The 22,242-nt window shown below is 50.9% G+C and overlaps 2 protein-coding genes across 6 annotated transcripts; both read right to left on the bottom strand.

Moving 5' to 3' along the window:
• Positions 1 to 6,974: 6,974 nt before the first annotated feature.
• Tgfb1i1 (transforming growth factor beta 1 induced transcript 1) lies at positions 6,975 to 13,390 on the bottom strand. Of its 4 annotated transcripts, none has more exons than XM_050165963.1 (11): positions 13,270 to 13,389; positions 12,021 to 12,136; positions 11,842 to 11,894; positions 11,588 to 11,730; positions 11,363 to 11,450; positions 11,149 to 11,254; positions 10,844 to 11,038; positions 8,505 to 8,678; positions 8,139 to 8,220; positions 7,787 to 7,935; positions 6,977 to 7,597 (listed from the first exon to the last, which is right to left on the bottom strand). In XM_050165963.1, exons 1-11 carry the CDS (start codon positions 13,280 to 13,282, stop codon positions 7,331 to 7,333), a joined length of 1,386 nt encoding a protein of 461 aa, XP_050021920.1. In that variant the 5' UTR covers positions 13,283 to 13,389; the 3' UTR covers positions 6,977 to 7,330. The 4 variants fall into 4 exon arrangements, with proteins under 4 accessions (XP_050021923.1, XP_050021920.1, XP_050021921.1 ...); XM_050165964.1 differs by having other exon boundaries at positions 12,021 to 12,165; positions 13,270 to 13,305; XM_050165965.1 differs by having other exon boundaries at positions 7,333 to 7,597; positions 10,848 to 11,038; positions 13,270 to 13,390.
• A 1,830-nt stretch (positions 13,391 to 15,220) lies between these two features.
• Armc5 (armadillo repeat containing 5) lies at positions 15,221 to 21,978 on the bottom strand. Of its 2 annotated transcripts, none has more exons than XM_050165960.1 (6): positions 21,516 to 21,978; positions 19,794 to 19,901; positions 18,912 to 19,698; positions 17,152 to 17,648; positions 16,399 to 16,531; positions 15,221 to 16,295 (listed from the first exon to the last, which is right to left on the bottom strand). In XM_050165960.1, exons 1-6 carry the CDS (start codon positions 21,976 to 21,978, stop codon positions 15,518 to 15,520), a joined length of 2,766 nt encoding a protein of 921 aa, XP_050021917.1. In that variant the 3' UTR covers positions 15,221 to 15,517. The 2 variants fall into 2 exon arrangements, with proteins under 2 accessions (XP_050021917.1, XP_050021919.1); XM_050165962.1 differs by lacking the exon at positions 21,516 to 21,978 and adding an exon at positions 20,156 to 20,713.
• Positions 21,979 to 22,242: the final 264 nt, after the last annotated feature.

The raw sequence follows: 22,242 nt of genomic DNA, 5'->3' as shown, positions 1-22,242 counted from the left end.
CCCATGATAGTCAGTAGGGAGTACATGCTCCCCAGACTGACTGCCTAGGCTTGCTGGACCTTGACATCTGCCATACAAAACCTAGAATAAAATCACATTGCTCTCACCGCTCCCCTGCCCTTCTCAACCCAAATATTTTCTAGTTTCTTTATGATCTACCCCCGGAATTTTTTTTTTAAATTTTACTTTAAAAAAAGTTGTGCAATACATTTTGGACATGTTCATTTCCCTTCCACGGCTCTTCACAGATTCCCCCTCTCTCTAATCAATTTCATATTCTTTTCTCTCTCAAAGAAAGGAAGAAAGGGAGGAACAAAGAAAGGGAGGAAGGAAGGAAGGAAGGAAGGGAGGAAGGAAGGAAGGAAGGAAGGAAGGAAGGAAGGAAGGAAGGAAGGAAGGGAGGGAGGGAGCAAGGAAGGAAGGAAGGAAGGAAGGGAGAAAGAAAAAAATCAAAAACAAAACAGAAAAAGAAAAGAAAACATGGAGGTTGTTTTGTGTTGACCAGGTACTCCTGAGCATGAGGCCTGCCCTGGGGTGTAGTTAATGTACCCAGTGTCTCTCCATTGAGAAAACTTATTTCCCTTTCCCAGTGGCTATCAATGGTGCCCACCCCCTGCTCTGTGCTGGGATTCTGTCTAGTTTGAACTTGTGCCGGTCTTACACAAGCTGCCACAGTCTGTGAGTTCAGATCCACAGCAGCCCTCTCGTGTCTGGAAAACTCTGCTTCCTTGGAGTCTGCCTCCACCTCTGGCTCTTAGAGTCTGCCCATCTCCTCTTCTGTAGAGATCCCTGAACCTTGAGAGGAGGGGTGCGATGCAAACATCCCATTTAAGCCTCCAAAGCCTCTCGCTCTTAGCATGTCCAGGTGGGTCTCTGTGTTAATGATCCGATGAGGTTTCAGTGATGCACTGATTGGTGAATACAGTAGTATGTCATTAAGGATCATTTTATAGCTGCATGCACTTAGCAGGATAATTGTAGTATGCTGTCCCCTAGGGCCCGTGCCCTATCTAGTCTCAGGTTTTTGGCCACTTTAGCAGTGTCGGGTAGGGGTTCCATCTCACAGAGTGGACCTGAAATACAACCAAAAAGTGGTTGGTTACTCTCGGAATATGTGTGCACCGACGAGTATCTTTTGAGCAGGTCTCTGTTGGAAGCTGCAGGGTTTGTAGCTGGGTGAGACTGAGGACTACTTTTCTCCTCGGGTAGTGCAGATAGCACTTTTCCAGCACTGTGGACACTACTCAGTGGGGTGAGGCTTCTAGCTGGACACCTTCTCGATTTCTTCATGTTCAGTGACGTAAATAAGTACCGTCTCCAGCAATAGTCTTACCATCAGGCTATGGAGCGTAACCAGTAGCCTTGGCAATGTTTGAGATTCCATCTGACCCCTCTGGCCATTGGCTTCATCAGATGGTGACCCATTCTTGGTACTGGGATTTTGTTCAGTAGCTATGATGTCCAGTTGGGACATTGTCTCCCTCATTATATGGCAACTCTGTGGAAATTCCATTAATGTGCATTGCATTTTAGGAAGCTTCTGTAGTAGTAGGTTTCCACGTGGTTCTTTTATTTCTTTTTTAATTGAAAACAGATTTTTCATATTATATATACTGATTGCAGTTTCCCTTCCCCAACCCCCCCATCCTTCCCACCTCTCTACCCACAAGCCCACACCTTTTTCTCTCTCTCTCTCTCTCATTAGAAAACAGTTAGCTAAAAGATAAATAAAATAAAAACAAACAAATAGGAGAAATTAAGAGAAAAAGTCAAATAAAAAAAACATAAGAAACACATGCAGATGCAGAGACACACATATTTGCACACACAAAAATCCCACAAAACACAAAATCGGAAAAATCCTAGACTAAGCATTATGAGAGACAAAAATACCTTCCAAGATACCCTTGAGTTTGTGTTGACCATCTACTGCTAGGCATAGGGCCTACACGTAAGCATGGTTTCTATACTCACTGAGACTCTGCTAGAGAAAACTAATTTTTCCTTTGCAAGCAAATATAGTTTCTGAGTTAGGGATGAAGGCTCATGCCCACGCCCCCTCTAGGTGCTGGATCCATACGGCTTAGACCTGGGCAGGCCCTGTGCATGCTGCCACAGTCTCTGTGAGTTCATATGTACGTCAGTCCTGTTGTGTTCGGAAGGCCTTGTTTCATTGCTGTCTTTCATCCCCTCTGACTCTCACACTCTTTCCTCTTCCTCTTGTGCAAAGTTCTCTGAGCCCTGAGGGAGAGGAATTTGATGGAGACATCACGTTTAGGGTTGAACACTTCAAGGTCTCTGTCTTGGTGTCTGAGTGTGTCTCTCTGTCTCTCTATCTCTGCACATTGCCCAGATGTGGCCAGATGTGGGTCCCTGTCTTAGCTCCCATCTACAGCAGGAGGAAGCTACTCTGATGATCCACAGAGCTTTCAAAAGCCTGTTAGTGTCAGCTGTCCGTCCTCACTTTCCCTCCTCTACTTCGTGTCCCCATTTAACCCTCCTATTTAATTTTTTCCTTGTCCCTTTATAACACTATTTTGTTTCCCCTGCCTTGGAAAATCCCCTCTCCTCCGTGGTCACTTAGTAGCTACCTAACCTCTGTGGATATTATGAAAGAAACACAAATATCTCACTTTCCTATCCTTCCATCAGTTTATAGACATCTATACACACACACACACACAGATAGACACACACAGAGAGACACACGTACACACAAGCATAAAAACACAAAACAGGAAATCATAATACACAAACAAAAGGCCAGAAGGTAAAACAAAAAAGCCCAAACAAAGCAATATGGAGCAAAAGATTCTCCAAAAATACCACTGAGTTCATTTTATGTTGGCATCTACTGCTGGGCATGTTTGTATAGCCAGTGAGATTCCACTGGAGAAGACACATTTCTCCCTTTGCAAGTGGCTCTCAGTTGAAGATGGGCTTCTGGCTAGGAATGGAGCTCCTGTCCATTTCCCCTCTCAGCACTGGCACTCCATCTGGCTTGGACCTGCGCAGGCCCTGTGCGTGCTGCCAGTCTCTGTGAGCTCATATTTGACTCAGTCCTGCTGTGCCTGGAGATACCATTTCCTTGATGTCTTTCATCCCCTCTGGCTCTTACAATATTTTTGCCTTCTCTTCTGCATAGTTTCCTGAGCCCTGAGGGGAGGAAATTGGTGGAAACACGCCGTTAAGGACTGAATGTTCCAAGGTATCTCGCTCTCTGCACATTGTCCAATCACAGGTCTCTGTATCCTGCAGGAAGAAGTTCCTCAGCCAGGCAGTGGTGGTGCACGCCTTTAATCCCAGCACTTGGGAGGCAGAGGCAGGCAGATCTGTGTAACCAGCCTGATCTACAGAGCTAGTTCCAGGACAGCTAGGGTTGTTACACACAGAAACCCTGTCAAAAAGAAGGAGGAGGAGAAAGGAGGAGGAGGAAGAGGAGGAGGAGGAAGAGGAGGAGGAGGAAGAGGAATAAGAAGAGGAAGAAGAAGAAGTTGAAGTTGTTTCTCTGATGGGTGAGAGATACACTGACCTATGGGTATAGGAGAATGTCATTAGGAGCCATTTTATTGCCACATTCCTAGCAAAACAGTTTTATTTTCCCCTAGGTCTATGACCTATTTAGTCTCAGTTCCTTGGTCACCTGAGCAGAGTAAGGCATGGGTTCCATCTCATGGAATGGGTCTTGAATCCCATTAGAGAGAGGTTGGTTACTCCCTCGATGTTTGTGCCACTATTGCACCAGGATATCGTGCAGGCAGGTCATCATATTATATATTGAAGGACTTGGTAGCTGGGTTGGTCTTTACCTTTCTACAAAGTACCTCCAGTACCACGAACACTAGCAACTAGGGGTGAAGTCTCTTCTTAGGCACCAGCTTGACTTCTCCATGTTGGATGAGGTGTGTGTTACCCTCAGCAATAGGGTCTTGCCATCAGTTTGTGGAGAGCAACCGATATCCTTGGTAATAGCCTGAGATGTTTGAAAGTTTCTGGGGGCTCCTTTGGCCAATGATTCAACTAGATATACCCCATTCCTGTCTCTGGATGTTTCCCTTGGTGGTATTAGATGTCTAGCTGAAGCATTGTCTTCGACATTATTGGATGACTCCATTACTCCATTTAGATTCATACACATACAAATATATACATATACATTAGGAAGTCTCTATAGTATCAGGTTTCTATACAGCCCCTCCAGTGGCCCTGAGGGTTAGTTGCCCCTTTTCTCACATCTCCCTCTCTTACCATCACCCCCTTTTTCTCCCCTTCTTCAATTAATCTTCCTGTCTTTCTATAATCATACATTCTGTTTCTCCTTCCTTGGGAGATAGCCCCCTCCACTCCCAGTCCCTTACCTTATATTTAACCTTTGAGGCTATATGAATTGTAGCATGTCTTTCAAAGGCTTAAGAGCTAACATCCACAAATAAGAAAATACATTCCTATTTGTCTTTTAGGTCTGAGTTACCTTGCTCAGGATTTTTTTTCTAGCTCCACCCATTTACCTGTGATTTCCATAATTGTGTTTTTAACAGCTGGACAATATTCTATTGCATAAATGTGTCCCATTTTCTATATCCATTCTTTTCTTGATAGTCATTTAGGTTGTTTCCAGCTTCTGGCTATTCTGGATAGGACAACAGTGAGCATGGGTGAGCAAGGATCTCTGTAGTAGGATGTAAAGCCCTTTGGGGATATGCCCAAGAGTGCTATAGCTGGAGCTCGAGGTAGAGCTATTCCTAGATTCCTGAGGGACCTCTACCTGATATCCAAGGTGGTGTATGAGTTTACACTCCCGTCAGCAATGTCGAGTGTTCCTCAGACCCACATCCTCACCAGCGTGGGCTGTCATTTGTTTTTACTCATCTTGGCCTTTCTGACTGAAATGTTCTGACTGAAGATGAAATCTCTAAGTAGTTTTGTTTTTTTTTGTTTTGTTTTGTTTTGTTTTTCAAGACAGGGTTTCTCTGTGTAGCTCTGGCTGTCCTGGAACTTGCTTTGTAGACCAGGCTGGCTTCAAACTCAGAGATCCACCTGCTTTTGCCTCCCTAGTAATGTTCAAAGTTGTTTTGATTTGCAATTTTCCTGATGATTAAGGATCACTCTTAAAATGTTGGATACTCTTTAAATGTTTCTCAGTCACTTGTGTTTCATCTTTTGAGAACTCTGTTTAGTTCTGTACCCCCATTTTTAATGAGGTTATTTGTTTTCTTAACATCAACTTTTTAAAGCTCTTTTTATATTTTAGATATCAACCTTCTATTGAATACATAATTGGTAAAGATATTTTTTCATTCTGTAGCCTGCCACTTTGTCCAAACTAATCACCTTAATTACCAAAAGAGGACTGGAAACAGAGAAGTAGAGGGTGCCTTAGAAACTCATTAGCACTTAAAATCCTATATACACTGACCACTAGACACTTAGGCCTGGCTTGCCTGTGTTTGAGGAACCCACACCTACGGTTTGAGGCGTGTCTTCCTTTCTTCCCCAGAGCCCCTCCCTCTCTCTCTTAACCCTGTGGTTAAGACCTATGTTGAAAATTTCTTTTTAAAAGCAGTAACTCTGCTCTATAAACTAGTTCACCCTGAAATCCTCCTCTGTGATACAGTCAAGGGCCTAGTTTTACCTGCTTTGTGATTCCCTAAAATAGTTGGAGAAATTCTTGACTTTGATATCACCTCTGAGAGTTCTTTAAAAGGAGCTGGGTGCAGCTGGGCGTGGTAGTTCAGGCCTTTGATTCCAGGCAGAAGTGGGCAGATCTCTAAATTCAAGGTTAGCCTGGTCCAAAGACAACCAGGGCTACACAGAGAAACCTATCTCGAAAAACCAAATCAAACAACAACCAGGGAGTTGGGAAGGGGATAAAATCTGGGAACTAACTGGAAACTAAGGGGAGACAGAGAGAGACAGAGAGGGGGGAGGGAGGGAGGGAGGCAGGGAGGGAGGGAAGGAAGGAGGGAGGGAGGGAGGGAAGAACGCACAAAATAAGCACTTATTTCAAGAACTCAAGAATACAGGGAGCTGGGAGGGGGAGGAAGAGGAGGGTTAAGATGCCCTAGACTCTGTCCTTGTCCTGGTTCCACCACTACCTGTCCAGTACTTTACAGCTGGATGTTCTTTCCAGCCTAGAACTTTAAATTGTTTTAAAGGTTTAATTTTGTGTGTGTGTGTGTGTGTGTATGTGTGTGTGTTTGCCTGGATGTACGTATGCACACTGCATGCATGCAGGAGCCCCCTTGGAACTGGGGTTACAGATGGTTGTGAGCCACCACTTGGGTGCTGGGAACTGAACACATACCTTCTCAACATGCAGCAGCAACTCTTCACCACCGAGTTGCTTTGCCAACCCTTTAAAAAAAAATGGTATTTTGTATGTATGGCTGTTTTGCCAGCAGGTGTGTCTGTGCACCATGCATGCGCCTGGTGCCTGTGGAGGCCAGAAGAGGGTGTTGTGTTCCCTGGATTGTAGTTACAGACAGTTGTGGCTGCTAGGAATTGAACCTGGGTTTTCTCCCCACCCCACCCCACCCTATCTTTAATACTAGGTTTTAGACTGTAGCCTAGGATCCAGGCTGGTCTGGATCTCACCATATTCAAGCACACTGGTTTTGAACTTGCTGCCCTGGTGCTGGGGTTATGGTAATGAACAGCCATACCTTTCCCGCTGTTGCCACTGCTTTGGATTGGGGTTTTCAGTTATTTTTGTTTGTTTTTTAGAGGGTTATTTTGCTTGTTTTCAGATAGCCTCATGAATCCAACCTGGCCTCAGTTTTGCTATACAGCTGAGGAGAGCCTGCCTGCCCTGGCCTCCCTGTTGGGATTACAGGCACGCCTCTCCGAGTTTGCCTTCACCCGATATTTGTTTTCATCTCCAAGGCTGGAGAGAGCTGTGGTCTAGAGCCCTCCTCAGAGCATCGAGCCTGGCCAGGGGGTCTGGGTAGTAAAGCAAGGTTGTCTGGCACCATGAGATGTGGAGCGTGTTTTTATGTTTGTAGAAAAAAGTGTACAGAATAGTGGGGGGGGGGGGATCGGGACATCCTGGCCTTTGATTGGTTGGAATTACAAGAACCGGGGTCAGGTCAAAGTGAGGTCTGCATTCCAGGCTAGTGGGTGTTTTTAGGCGTGTGGGTCCCTTTCTGAACTGGACAAACCTAGAGTACCTTAGGGGTTGTCTGTTCAGTGGCTGGGCCACAAAGGGGTGGGAGTCGGGGTAGGGGCAAGTGATGTCTGGGTAACTCCAGAGCTAGGTATCTGGAGGACTCAGTCTTTTTCACAAATGGGTTTTTGGAGACTTAGTTTTGGAGATCCGTGATCCAACAGGAGGTCAGCCGAAGAGCTTCAGGAAGCAAGGCTGGCAATAAGGCTTGCTGGCACGCTCCTGGAAGGAGCCTTTGGTGAGTGGGCGCAGGCAGAAGGTGCAGGTGAAGTGATCCGGATGGAAGCGGCGGCCCAGAGCAGACACACAGCGGCCAGTCACTGGGAGGCCACAGGTGGCACACAGCGAACCACGCTGGGCATGGAAATGGTTCTCACACAGCGGGCGACCCTCGTGCTCAAAAAAGCTGCCCCCGGAGAAGGGCGCGAGGCACTCCTACCAGAAGGAGGAATCGGCAAAATGAGCCAAAACCCTGCGCAGATAACCCACCTGGGTAACTAACATCCACCTTAACCCTGCAGCCTCGCAGCCGGAGTGAAGAGCTGCTTTCAGAAAAACATCAACCCAACTAACTAATGAATCGTCCCACTCTGGGCTCCTAGCCCACTCCCCACAGCCACGCACCCTGCAGACGAAGCAGTCTGGGTGCCAGAGTGCGCTGAGTGCCGAGATGTAGTTATCCAATATGGGGCCTTGGCAGCCCTGGCAGCGTGGGGCGAACAGCTGCAGGAAGTCCCGCCGGCAGTAGGGGCGGCCCTCCCGCTCGTGGAAACCTGGGGGCAGGACAGAAGATTGGGGCGGGACTACGAGATCCAAGAGTGGCCCCGGGTGTGGGTAGTAGGAAGGGAAGGATAGGGTCTAGGTCAAGGAGAGGGCGAGATGGGGTGGGAACCCACGGCGAGAGGGCGGGCCAGACAGAAGAAAACTCTAGGCAGGGAGAACAGTGGATCTGTAGCTTTTAAGAGTGAGCTCTCACCCTCTTCTCCGAAGGGTTCCCCGCAGCTGACGCAGCAGAAATGTTCTGGGTGCCAGTGGGTGCCCAAGGCGGTAACCATTTTCTGCAAAAAATGAAAAAGGACACTACTGTCGCCTTCTGTCCCTTCTTCCCTCCACCTCCCTCTGGGAATGGGAGTCGGGGGGGGGGAGAGACCGGCTGGGGAGGGGAGTGGGGACAACAGGAAGTATATATCTGTGGGGGGAAGAACTAACAAGGAATTTGGGGTTAAAGAGGGAAAACATGAGAGGCAGGATGGGGTGGGCGTGGAAATAGCTGGAAGAAAGCTCCGCATTTGACCGCTCTTCTGTGTGAACGGGCAACTGGGCGGGGCTCTGTAGAGCTTACGTGTCGGATGGGTTGGTTGCAGAAGCCACAACGTGGGGAGAAGCGCTCGAAGTAGCACTCGGGGCAAAAGGGAGCCCCATCCTTCTCGAAGAAACTGCTGCCTCCCAGAGTTGTGGAACAACCGCTGCAAAGAAAGTGCTCGGGGTGCCAGGCTCTGCCCAGAGCCGTAACCACCTGCGAAGTCGAATGGAGGTTTCTGTCAGTCCGAGTGGCTCAACGTTTGGCAGGTGCTGGGTGAGCTAAGGTTTACAGACCTGGCATTTTCCCAGTCTTAACCCTGGTAGGTCAGGATGAAAAAAAAAAAAAAAAAAAAAAAAAAAAAAAAAAAAGGTCCAGGGTGATGCAAACTGTGTTAGGGGTCCAAAGCCGGCCTTCCGGCTTCACTCCAGGGTCTGTGTTCACAAAGCACATAAGGCATAGTGTTTCGGGGCCCACACTCCTTCTAAGAGCCCACAAAAAGGTTTAATTATCCTTTTTTTTTTTTTTTGAGACAGAATCTTTCTAAGCCGCCCTGACTTCAGCCTCCCTGTGTAGCTCAATCCTCCCAACTGTCAACCTCCAGGGTGCTAGAATTAAGGTATATACCACCATGCCAGGTAACAGAGTCATCTTTAGGCCAACACAAACATACATTTTAGCAGAAGCGACCTCTGAAGATGGAAGAGCCTAGAGTCTCACAGAAACTATACTACCCTGCTTTCTGTGGTCGGTAACTCTGCTATGGGAGTCAGGTACTTAATCTAAGGAGATGCTTTAAGCCAATCAGGCACAGCTCGCTATTCTGGGTCATATTCACGCAGTGCGTGATCCAAGAACTAGGACTCCTGGACCAAACTCTGAAAGGGAAGAGAGAGACTAGACAAAAAGCAACAGGCTCTTGTGAAGATTAGATGAAATAGGGTATGGAAAGGAGCTGGTACAGTGTCTGGCACACAGTAGGGTCACACCGAATACTAACCAGGCTGCAATTATTACGCTATGACTCATCACTAAGAGTTTCAGTTTTCTCATCTGTAAATATATATGTGGTGCTAACGGTTAGTTCAATGGCAAAAGGCGTATTTGGCATTTGTGAAGGCCCTGGGTTCAGTCCCTAGAGCACACACAACTTTTTAAAGTAAGACATAGCTGGGCATGATGGCTCACACCTGTGCTTCCAGCACTTGGGAGGCTGAGGTAAGATTGTGATGAGTTCCAGACTAGTCTGGGGTACGGAGTACATTTCTGGTCAGCCTGGGCTACAGTGAGACACTGCCTCAAAAGATAAAATCATGTTTTTTTCTAAAACATATAAACAATAAGTCCACTTCCGGTGGGCATACTCACACATGCTGGAAATCCTAGACCTTGGGGGTAAAGGAAGGACCATGGTGGGTTTTGTAGCCTGGGCTACATAGTAAGGTCTTATCTCAAAATTCCAAGGGTTGGGCTAGGGTTGTGTCTTAGGTGGCAGAGTACCCAAAGTCTTGGGTTTGATCCCTGAGAATCACAGATAAACTGGGAAGGAGAATGCATGCCTATAATCCCAGTAGTCAGATTGGAGTTTATCCTTGAATATAGACTGAATTTGAGGCCAGCATGAGATACATGAAACACTGCCTCAAAAAAAAAAATCTGAGAGTTAGGGTACAGCTTAGCGACAGAGGGTCTATCTAGCACATGCAAGGGCCTGGGTTCAGGCCCCAACTTCACAAGAAAAGCAGTTTCCCCTCCACAGGTACTCATTGACAAGGAAGAGCATGCCTTCCTAAATGGGGCCTCTGTAGAGCACCCTCTCCCCACAAGGCTCAGAGAGCATCACAGAAGAGGGCTGGGGAAGACGGCAGGAGCCAGGAGCAGGGAGACTGCTGTGAATCAGAACATTCTCGACAAGACAGGATGCTGTACTCATGAACGCAAGGCAGCTGTGGCTCTTTCACAAAACGGCCTCAGAATCAAGCTAGTTAAAATTCCTTCGAGGAAGGAGGGAGGCGCTTGCCTAGCCCAACCTCCAGCAGAGGAGCCATTGGCAGTTGTGACCTGCTGGGAGAGGGCTCTTCTGTTTTCTCCAGGAATGTGGCCCCTGGATGGTGCTGAGGCGCCAGAGAATGGCCCTGCACCCAATCACACCCCGGAAGCACTGACTGTACTCAGTGGCTTTGGAAAAGATGACGTGAAGTTGAGAGGAAGGTGGGGGCACTGGAAGGAATTAAAAGAGGGGCTAGACAGAACCAAAATATACTGATTATATGTATGAAATTCTCAAAGAATAAACAATATTTATACAGGGAAGAGCACGGCGTCTCGTTCCCGGAGGTGGCTGTGCAGGCATATGCCTCTGTTCTCGGAGCTTCACTTACTTGCCCAGCAATAGGTTTATTGCAGGAGCCACAGAGGCCTTTGGCCTGAGTGGGCACCCCACGGCGGCTGAGGTCGGACTGCAGTAGGCCCAGCATGGTGTCCAGACTGCCCTTGCTAGTCTGTGCTGGTGGAGAAGGGCTCCCCTCCTGGGTGGTGCTCACTGCCCGTGGCTGAGATGGCCCAGAGGCTGGAAGCTGCAGTGGAGAGGACATGGACGTTGAGTCAACAAGGCCACAAATTGGAAGCATCAGAACTGGTTTGGTGAACCACAGAGTGACACCAGGCAAAATCCTTCCAGACTCACGTGGTTCTGGACACGGAAGTCAGAGAGTGATGCCATCAGTCTATCCAACTCCAGAGTGGCTGAGGTGGCTGAAGGCTTTGAGGGGGCAGGCAATGGGCTGGGAGGGCTGTGGAGAACACAGTGGTAGAGCCTCAGAGCCTGCTAGCATGATGCCTCCTCTAGTAAGCCAGACATCCAGGACCCTCCACCTCCTTCCTAGCTCTGCCAGACTCACACACTGGGTGGGTTCTTGTCCTCAGCTTGGTCCTTCTTCTCCTCCCCTTCAGCCATCTTACTAGATGGGAACTGAGACATTATTTCATCTGGAGAGATGAGAAAAATAACACGAGGCAAGAGGCCATCTCAGTTCACCCTCCCAGCAAAGGCTTCATGTCCTTAGACTCTGCCCTACTTTGCCCCGTCCCCAACCCATCGAAGACTGGCTCCGTAACCCTGGTACCTGTGATGTTGAACTGGGTGGCATTAAGTTCCTGAAGCAAACGATCTAGCTCACAGAGCCCATTGCCCAGGACACCGCTGGAAGAGGAGAATGGAGGGGCCACAGGGGCCACAGGTTTCGGTGACCGAGGCTTGCATACTGTGCTACAGGACAGAAGGGAATGTGGGTTTAGGGAAGGGAATCCAAATTCCCTCACCTGAACTTCATCTAGTTTCTCCATCTCCATGTCCCAGTGACCAAGTCTTTCCTCTCACCTGTATAGGTGGTCCTTGTCCCCAGAGGTTCCCGAAGGTTCTCCAGATCCTGTCTACAGAGAGTGGAGGTGTGTATGGAAGGACAGCCACATTCCTTGCCTCACGCGGACTCTGATTTCCCAGAGCCCAGACCAACCCAGGCCCTGGTGGCTGCCCCAGACCCCAGAATCTCATCTCACCTGTGGCTGGTGGCCATAGGGTGGGGGAGGTGTGAGTGTCTCTGGTGGGCGCTCTTTTGGAGCCCCTAACCGTGACATGTGTGAAGTGGTGGTCTCCAGGTCAGAGAGCAGGGCATCTGCAGTGAGAGGCCCTTGGGTGAGAGGTCTGGGGAGTGAGGGTGTCAAGGTCTTTAGTGTTTAGAGGATAAGGGGTTCCAAGTGGCAGAATTTGAAAAGATAGAAGCCGGCGTTAGAGGCAGAGGCTAAGAAATCTAAACACGGGGCCAGGCTAAGGCAACGAAGTGGAATGCTAGCAGGGGATATTTATGACCAGACATCTCCCTCGACTCATTCTGGGAGCCAAGTACAAACCTAGTCACTTGACTCTTTCCCCCCAGCTTTCCTGATGCAGTTGAGATGGACTCTTACAGAACCCCAATCGTTCAATCGGCTGTATGCTTGACACCCAACCTCCTGGTTAACTGTTCTCTGTCCCACACTCACGAATTCTTCCCCATATTTAAACAGCCTGGCCAACCTGGCTCATTTCTTGGTCATAATGGAGTCTCACCCAGTCCTTCTCAGGGGCAAGTGGTACTGGCAGGGAGCTGCTTTTTGGTGGACTTCTTATCCATGTACTATTATTGAGGAGCGCCCTCTGCTGTTGGGTCCAGAAATCCCACCACAGGGATCACAACCTTCCAGACCCAGCCTCCGCTATTAGAGAAGATGAGATGCCTGGGGCGTTTTGAATCTTGGAGCTCCCGGTCCCTTTTCTCTGAGCTTAAACTTCTTTCTCTCACCTTGGCACTGTCTGTTTCTTGCCCTGAGGACTACCTGACCTCTGCTATACTTCGGAGCTCGCTCTTCTCTCTCCTAGAAACACTGGTACCGGCTATCTGGCCCCTTTTCATCTCCGAAGCTTGATGTCACACTCTCCTCTCTAGTCCGTTTTCCCAGTCTCAAAACCCAAGGATCCTTTAACCCCTTCCTTCCCAAAGCCTCTTAATCCAAGCCCCCCGTTGGTGTCTTAACGCCTAGTCCATTGCACAAACCGGGCTGAGGGAGCAGAGCCAGCGAAGAACGAAGAGCGCGGCGCTGCAAACGAGCCAGGAAGGGAGAAGCAGGAAAGGGTACGTGGATTTGGGAAGGAGACGCAGGCAGGCAGAGGCAAGAAAATGGTGGAAGAAACTCAGGATGGGGGAAATGTGGGAGAAAAGGGCAGACGCAGGCAGGGGTGAGAAGCTAAGGGGATCCGGTCCCCACTCACCCAGGTCCTCCATGGCGGTGCGCTGGCGGACAGCTTGGGGCAAGCAGGGCGGGGGCCGTGTCCGGTGGGGGCGGGGGATGGGGGGGACGTCAGGGAGTTAGAAGCAGGGCCGTGACCATGTATGGAAGCCAGGACCCGCTGGGATACGATCGAGGGGGGAGCGATGAAGGGGGAGAAGGGGACATGAAGAAAGACAGCCCCAGGGCCCACCCAACCAAGCCAGCATTCTGGCTCTGCTCAGAGGCCACACCCCAGCCTTTGCCTCCGCGGCAAGTCCTAGAAGCTGAAGCCAAGTCAGAAGTGGTTCTTCCATAGCTTCTGCCTAACTAAGGAGTCTCATAAGTCGAAGCCCCCAAGCCCGCTCCTCCCAAAGCCAGCACCTGAGTTCTAGGCAGGGCTTCCACTCCCACCCAGGGTATTTTTAAAAGACTTGTCTCTTGCAAAATTTTGTTAGAGGCAGGAGTGGCATTCTAAGGATCTATCAGACTCCCAAGTTCTGACAGCCAGCCAAATAGAAATCGCGGGGCAAGAGGCGTGCACACAAAAAAAAAGTCTCACACAAAGAGCACCGTGAATCCAGACTCTTTAGACAGGTCTTTCCCTGCAAAACATATCTGGAAATAGGTATACAAAACAGAGAGATCAAAACCCAGACCTAAACCCCACGTAAACTCCCAGGAAACAAACCGCAGACAACTTGTAAAAGAAAACCTTTCCTAACACTGAGGTGATCAGAGTACATCCCACAACTCTTGTCACCCTTCTGGCCCTGATGAAATAGTCTTTCTGGTACTGATGAAAGAGAAGGAAGCATATAGACTCCAATCACAAGAGTGACAAGCTGTCTCTGTATGACTCCCTAAAAAAAAAAAAAAATAAAAAAGTTGGAAACACCTGGAGATGGGTGTGAACCGATGGCTGCTGTCTTACAGCCATCCTGAAGAACGGATCTAAACAATGGACTATGGGCCTTGACCCAGGAACAAGTCAGAACCTGGAAAAGTTTGGTAAAAAATACTAAAACTCAGCATAGTCCTCCATGCCAGCCTAAATCAGATAAGGACAAGGCATATGTACCTAAGTACATAGGATCTCACTGTGCAACCCTAGAACTCAGAGGTCCACCTGCCTCTGCCTCCTGAGAGCTGGAATTAAAAGTGTGTGCAACTACACCTTAAATGTACAGCCTGAACCAGGGAGGCTCAGGGACAGCAAGAGCCACCCTAACTCACCTTTCTGCAATGCCCAGACCCTGGCAGGCTCAGTCCACAGCTCTGAGAGCCCAGTGATGGAGACCCTTCCTTCACCTCAACACCAGTAAAGCGACATCCTCTGAGCATGACCAAGAGAGGCCTCAGAAACCCTGAGAACATAGGGGCTCTCCCCTAGGCAGATGACATTTTAAAACTTGGCTTGAACCAGGAAGACAGCTCGCCAGGTAAAGGTACTTTTCTGCCAAGCCAAATGACCTGAGTTTGGGAACCACATGACAGAAGCAGAGAAGAAACGCTCTCAAGTTACCCTTGACTTCCACATAGGAGCCACGGCATGCACATACTCACACATAGATTAGTATCTTAAAGAAAAAAAAATGGCTTGAGATGGGAATGGACACAGAGACTGAGACAGGGGACAGTCGGAAGGCAGAACTGCTGTTACAATGCCACCACACTTGGTGCCCGCAGCCCAAACCTCCCAGCCACGGCCAGCTTCTGTATTTAGATGGGTGGCTATGTCCAAGCAATGAGGATCCATAAACAGAAAGCTGGCCTCCTCCAGGGGTCCAAAACTATCCCACAGAAAACCCACACTATCCCAGGCCTATAGTAATGGCTAGGCAATTATTTATTGACTTGTAAGTCCAAGGATAGACCGTGTGGAAAGCACGGGGTTCTTGGCAGGGGAATGGTGGCGTGCCCCCAGAGGAAAGCAAGCAGAAGCACCACACGACAGCAGTGTCCAAATCTCAAGTTTTTAATGTTGACACCATAGGGCTTGGTCAGACCAGATCCTGGGGCCCTGAGCTGTCTGTCCTCTTGGACTCTGTGCGCAGGCTCTGGTGGTGTTTTTTCAGCCGAGGATCTTGAGATCTTCAGCCTGGGGCTCAGTTCCACTTGCTCGACAGTCCCTGAGGATAGCTCCTTCTGCAGTCTCCCCTCATGCCATGCTGAGAGAAGCCTCCCGTACAGCCAACTCACCCCTGAGTGCTCCCCCAGGGAGGCCAACAGTTTATCCAAGAGCATCTGTACTATGACTCAGTCTCTGTTACCACAGCCAGCAAAACTTCAGCGAGAGGCCCTGCCTCCTCACCTACGGCTTCCACGAGCCCCATGAGAGCCAGGGCCCGTTTTCTAGGGCACCGCCCTGGCACCAGTGTCCACCGTGCACAGTGGACAGCCAGCCGGGGCCGACCTAAGCGGAGTACCTCACTCACTGACTCAGGGCCACTCTGGGGACCCAGGTAGATGAGGGCAAGAGCCTCTTCTAGTTCCTCCTCTAGTGCAGGCAGCAAGAAACGGCCAGCAGCCTCCAGAGCTTCCTCAGCCTTGGAGCCCAGCAAGGGTTGGTCGGGTGGGGGTATGGGCCCCAGAGCAGCCCCACAGCCCTGACAGCCATGCAAATGATGTAGGACAGGCCACGCTGCACTAGGGGACAGGCCTCGAAGTGGCACCAAATCCATCTGGGCTTCAGCAAAGCTGCCGGATAGCAGGGCCCGGAAGAAAGGGGAGGCAGCAGCTGAAGCAGCCCGCTGAGCAGGGAGCCGTAGGCCTGAATCCAGAACAAAGTGCAGGTCAGGAGCTGGGAGAGGGGCTGGACCCAGGAGAGGTTCATAGAGGCAAGGGGGGCGTGGGTCTAGCTTCGAAGATGTGGCAGGGTCGGGGGGAGACACCAGGGCTCGGAGGCAGGAGAGGGAATCTGCGGCAAAGAAGAGGAAGAGCGGGTGTGGAGCTGGCTGCGTCAGCGCTGCGAGGAGGTGGCGGAGGCCACCCTGGTCCAGGAGTAAACGGCGCCACAGAGTAGGCTTCCTGTGGGAGAAAGGGGGTCTTTGAGTGGGGGGGTGTCTCGGGGCAGCACAGGAAAGGCACAGTCTTACCCCAGCTCCCTGCAGCACACCCGCCTCCCCCTCACCGGCAGATGAAGGGTAGGGTCAGTGCACAGGCCACTCGGTCCTCAGGACTCCCAGAGAGCATCAGGTGGGTGAGGGCACCTACTCCAAAGGGGGACTCGGCCTGAACAGTCAGGTTCTGCATCAGCATCTCACCTGCAGGGACAGGTACAGCAGGTCAGGTTGGGGTGCTATGGGCAAGACAGGACTCTGAGTCCATAAAACAAAGGAGAGTAAACTCTCAGGGCAAGAAATCAACAGAGGGGTGCCAAGAGTACCGGTCAAGGACAGGCAAGTGGATGGCCAGGGTGCAGATCGGGGCCCCTAAGGAATAAAACAGCCTACAGTCAGGCCAGAAGACAGGGTAGTCCTGAGATGAAAACTTTCAGTAGTAGAGCCTGAGAGGACACAGTGCTTCGGCCTGAGTTCATAAGTGTGCCCAGGGCAGAAACAGGACCACGCAGAACAAGAGCAGAGTGGGTAAAGAAATGAGGAAAGGTCCAATTCTACGGCACTAGGAGCCAAACCTGGTGACCAGGTTATTTGGGCCCCAAGGTTTGGACAAAGGACAGAACAGAACTCTCTGTATTCCAGGGCTATGGAAGAGGCGGGAAAGTCCCCGGCCTTCCAGCCCCCCACCCTCAATGCCTGGGGCTGAGAAGCTTAGATGGTAGGCTGCAGAGAAAGGTGAGGGCAAGTGAAGGAGAGGTTCTAGGATCACATAAGGTATGGGAGGAAATGGGCCTTTTGTGTGGGCAGGGACAGGGGAAACATACCCAGCTCTCGGTGCTGGCTTCGGTGTGCAGGCCGGGCACATGCCACAGGCCAGTCATCTGGTGAGACACCGAATATGAGCCAGGCACGCAGCAGCGCTGCACCATAGCTGCGCACAAAGGCCTCAAGGCAGGCAGGGTTACAGGTGAGACGCGCCAAGATGCGTAGTGCACGCGGGTTTGGTGGTCCCGGTGCACCTGTCACGTAGGCCAACAGGCCACACAGTGCTGGGCCAGTCACTAGAGCTCCACTCGGGTCAGGAGCCTGGGAGAAGCGTGACAACAGCAACAGTGCTGGCCCCTCCTGGCCCCAAGGCTCGTCGGCAGTGGCAGCGGGAACGCGGGCCAGTTTGCGCAGTGTGCGGGGTGTCGACATTGAGGGCTGGCCAGGGGTAGGGCTGACTGACTCAGATGGCTCTGGCATCGGACAACGCTCAGGAGACCAATCTGGGGAGATATCTCCAGGGCCTGCTGCATAACCCTCAGAAATCAGCCACAACCTACAGAGGACAGGAGGAAAAGGAGTCTGAACCCAGAGCCAAGGTGAGGAAGCAGAATCCAGAAAGATGGTTCTGCGTCACAAACTCAAGGCAAGCCTGGGAGAGTGAGATCTGGGACAGCCTGCTGAGATACTATCTCAAAAAGGAAAAAAAAAGTAGATAGATGGGACGGAGAGAGGGAAGAAGGAGAAATTAAGGAAGGAGAAGGGAAACAGTTCCGTGAAGATGTGTAAACGGAGGTGGGGCCACACCTCATTCTGAATTACTAGTGTTTACGATGTGCCAAGTCCAGCTTCAGGGGCTCAAGAAACATTATTCTGGGGTTTATGATCTACTGAGGAGAAACAGCCCAAGCAAGTAAACCATGTGATGTGACCAGGTACACAGTGTTTTATGCCTGTGATTCTGACACTCGGGGCACTGATGCTGGAGGATGGTTAAGTTTAAGATCAGCCTAGGCAATGGAGTGAGATCCCTTGTCCAAACAAAACAAAACAACCAACCCTTTCCTGGTATGTTGCTGTCAGGGAGGCTTGGTAACAGAACGGGGACTGGGACACTGAAGGTCAGAGGAGAGGCGAGATATTAAATAAGATGGTGACCACGACCCCTCGCAAAGACGGCAAGAACCGAACAAAGTTTTGAAGGAGGTGAGAGACGAAGGCACACAGGAGGAAGAGTGTTCCAGACAGAGAGACTCTCTGAAGGTACTAGAGAGAGTGGAGATGTAGCTGGAGTCCCCAAGGCTGACATTATTGGCCATCACTTGGAGTTAGGTTGGGGTAGGCTCGGCAACAACTCTGTATGTAGGCTGCTGCCCTCCACTGTACACACGTGAAATCGGCAGCTCAGAAAAGTCAGTTAGTTTCCCAAATGTTTCAGTGATGGTAACAGAGTAAGAGCAGGGCAGGAGGATAGCTTCAGGTTCAAGGACAGCCTGGGCTACACAATGAGATTCAGGCAGCCTAGTCTCCAAAGTAAAACACTATCTCGAAAATTATAAACAAATAAATAAAAATTGGGCTCCATAGCATTCCACTGTAACTAGGACACATGCCACCCCCAATCAGAGTTCTGGAATGATGGGGTGGAGCCAGGGTCAAATGGCAGACCAAGTGATATTAGGGAAGAGAGGTGAACTAGGAATACATCTTGGCAAATCTCTTAAGGCAGAAACGAGGCAGAGGTAAGGAAGATGGCCAGAGCAGACACAAACTCCCTCCCCAAACACCATCCATCCCTCAGGCCCTAATAAGGACTCACCTAAGGCTTCGGAAGCTTCCTGCCTCTGTCTGCCCAGGGGTCCGTTCCTCAGGGAAGTCCCAGGAAGCAGCTTCTATTCCTTCTTCTTCCTCTTCGCCAGCTTCACCACATAACTGCCTGGCCAGAAGAGGCACGAGGCCAAGAGCCTGTAACTTGCCCAAGGCCCCAGTATCATAAAGGAAGCCTACAAGGGCAGCCACAACACGTGGATGCCAGGCACTGGCACCAGGGTCCTGCAACAGGCCCATCAGCAGCTCCAAACCACCGGCGTCCCGAAGCCGGGCCCGGTTGATGGCTTCACGGCACAAGAGACACACAGCCCGTACTAGGGGCTGCTGGGAAGCTGAGCTGGTCCCATTGGGCCCCCGTCGCCGCCGAAGCTCACCTAGTAACACCTCCACACCACCAGCATTGCCCAGTGCGGGCCGCACCAGGCCCTGCGCACACAGATTGGCAAGGATCAGGATGGCAGCCTCACGTATTGCCCGTTTAGGGTGAGAAGCCAAGCTGACAAGAGGGCCCAGCCCCCCACCCAGACTTAGCTGCTCAGCACAGGCCCGGGAACAGCCTCGGCTGAGTTCCAAGAGAGCGCGGACTAGGGCCGAGGTCAGAGCAGGGTCGGGGGCAGCAGCCAGGAGCTCAGCCAGTGGCCGAACTGCTCCCTGCTGTGCCAGGGCTAGGCGGTGCTGGGGTGAGTCTGCTAAGTTGCGGAGGGCACGGACTATACTCTGGAGACACTGTGAGTCCTGGCAGGCCGTCAGGCTCTCAACAAGGAAGGGAACAGCCCCTGGCGGAGGAAGCGGGAGACAGGTGATGAGCAGGGTAGACCCGGGAGTCCTCCCACTACAAATCTCAGCAACTCCACTCTCGCAGTCTTCTCACCAGCAGAATGGATGTCCCTGCAGCTCTCAGCGTCCATGGCTAAGTTCCCCAGAGCGCGAGCCGTTCGGTTCTGGATGCTGTCTGTCTTCACACACTGAAGAATGGTCACTGCAAGGAGAGTTTGTCTTCTGGAGGGCTCTACCCCATAATTGTTTCTAATCAGTCATCTCTAGATGTGGTAAATGTCCAGGGATTCGGGGATTCGGGTCAGTCGTAGAGTGCTTGTCTAGCTTGTACCAAACCCTGAGCCAATCTCCAACAACGGGGGGGGGGGGGGGGGGGGGGGGGGGGGGGGGGGACGACACGGACATGATGACAGGGTTAGGGAAGGTCAGAAGATGCTGAGAGGTGAGCAAGAGCACCGGATACTTGCCAGAAGGAGGGCAAACAGGAAGGCCAGAGTCTCAGGTTTGGAAGCAGCTCTTCCAAATGCCCCCGGGTAATGGTGTCTGTCCTACGAGTTCACGAAGTCCCTCATATAACTGTCCAAGGAGTCAATTAAACGTGAAGGCAACGGCAGCCACAGAGGGGTTTTAAGGAGGGCAGTGACGTTACACACTTGGCAACTGTAGGGGTGGGGTATTACAAGAGAAAGGAGCAGGGACAGGGACGGGAGGATGGTTGAGCCTGTCGTGACAGTCCAGGTAACTGTAGTGGCGGGGTATTACAAGAGAAAGGAGCAGGGATGGGAGCATGGCTGAGGCTGTCATGACAGTCCAAGTCAGCTTTCATTCCTGCCACTCAAAAGGTAATCGTGCCCAGCACAGAAAAGCGGAAGCAAAGTTAGAGAGAATTTGGTATTTACGAGGCTCTTGTCAAGGCTCTTGTCAAACACATTACTGTACAAGTGCATTCTAGGCAAGTTTTAAATATATAAATGCTTCACTTTAAAAATTAAGATTTTTTTTAAATATTTATTTATTTATTTATTGTGTATACAATATTCTGTCTGTGTGTGTCTGCAGGCCAGAAGAGGGCACTGGACCTCATTACAGATGGTTGTGAGCCACCATGTGGTTGCCGGGAACTGAACTCAGGACCTTTGGAAGAGCAGGCAATGCTCTTAACCACTGAGCCATCTCTCCAGCCCTAAAAATTAAGATTTTTGCCAAAACTGGCTTACTATCAGAGGAAAAGCAATGACACAATTTTATTTCCATCATTACCATTAGGAGGCGCCAAATCAGCCGGTCCACGAAAAGGCTTATCCTTTGCTGGAATTTGTTTCCTATACAGTTTTAAGTACCCAGCCTGTGCTTGGAGTCTGGGCATTCTATATTTGAATTTCATTTTGGCCCACTTCAGTCTTGTCGGATAGTTAGTTATTACACAAGGGATTCTAGCTTTGGAGGGATTGATTTGCCTGGCATGTCTGACTGCACCATTTCCTAAGTCCATTAATTCTCTGAACTTTTAAAACTACCGCCTCCAGCTCATCCACGTGAAGCCATGCACAGGGACGCACGCAGCAGTAAGCACTGTCCGCTAAAACACCAAAAATATAAAGTACAAACCATTTGCTCAAAAGTGAGACAGGGGTCAAAACCTAGTTCTGGTCTGGGAGGGTCCGGGTATAATTTATAGGGAGAGGAGTGACGTCACACTGCATGACACCAGAGATGAGTGGCGCTACAGCATCCATCACAAAGCTCGCACTCAGACACGTGCCATAAGAACAGGACTAAGACTGCTCAGGACTAAGAAATGGGGCGGAGCACTTACCCAAAGGGAGAATGCCTCCAAGTCGACGCACTTCGGCTCGGCACGCCCCCTCCGTACAGCAGTTGGCTAGAATGCTGAGCGCCAGATCCAGCGTCTTGCGCAGGCGCACTGGCGACGAAGGCGGCAAAGACGACTCAGCGGCGGGGGCGGGGTCAGGGGAAGAACCAGCTGACGCAACCGACGAAGGGGCGGAGCCAGAGCCTGCTGGGGACGGGGCGGGGCCCGCGGCAGCCGTTCGGCGTAGCAGGGAGAGAAGGGGGCGGAGCCCGCCGCGTGCCCGGAAGCGCTCAATTCCCTCTGCTGCCTTGATGTGGCGCGTGCGAAGCGCTAAGAGCGCGCGGCCCAGGGGTGTCTCGTTGGTAGCGGGGTCCTTTCCCCAACCCGGCCCCTCCCCGGCCGCCGCCGTGAGTTGCGCGAGGCAAAACGAGAGCGAGTCCGTAAGGGCCGGTCTCGCAGCCGCCATCTTGGCCCGGGCCTGAGGCTCCGCCCCGCGCCTCGCCGGTTCCCTGAGAGAGCGGAACTGGAAGAGGGGGGCGTGGCCAGGCTGCTGCTCTGAATGGCGCCGCCGCAGTTATCGTGCGAGTCGGAAGTTGAAGTTCTAGAGTCTGGAACTTGGGTACTTGCACAGTCGCAGAAGACATGGCGAGAATGGTATTTATCTGGGTGAAAGCAAGAGGCGCGTGCGATGCATGCTGGGATATGTAGTCGGTTTAAAGTGGGTGAGACA

Source organism: Alexandromys fortis, unplaced genomic scaffold (assembly GCF_014885135.2).
Source record: "Alexandromys fortis isolate MF-2015 unplaced genomic scaffold, M_Fortis_MF-2015_v1.1 scaffold_146, whole genome shotgun sequence".
Lineage (NCBI taxonomy): Eukaryota > Metazoa > Chordata > Mammalia > Rodentia > Cricetidae > Alexandromys > Alexandromys fortis.
This window is presented reverse-complemented; position numbering and strand designations above follow the sequence as displayed.

Coding starts and splice junctions, on each gene's coding strand:
- Tgfb1i1 (XM_050165963.1), bottom strand. Junction 11,451..11,587: donor CACCCAGTTCAACATCACAG/GTACCAGGGTTA, acceptor TCATCTCTCCAG/ATGAAATAATGTCTCAGTTC. Junction 8,679..10,843: donor ATAAACCTATTGCTGGGCAA/GTAAGTGAAGCT, acceptor TCGACTTCGCAG/GTGGTTACGGCTCTGGGCAG.
- Armc5 (XM_050165960.1), bottom strand. CDS start 21,978: ATGGCGGCTGCGAGACCGGCCCTTACGGACTCGCTCTCGTTTTGCCTC. Junction 17,649..18,911: donor GGAAGCTTCCGAAGCCTTAG/GTGAGTCCTTAT, acceptor TGTCCTCTGTAG/GTTGTGGCTGATTTCTGAGG. Junction 16,296..16,398: donor ACCCTACCCTTCATCTGCCG/GTGAGGGGGAGG, acceptor TTTCTCCCACAG/GAAGCCTACTCTGTGGCGCC.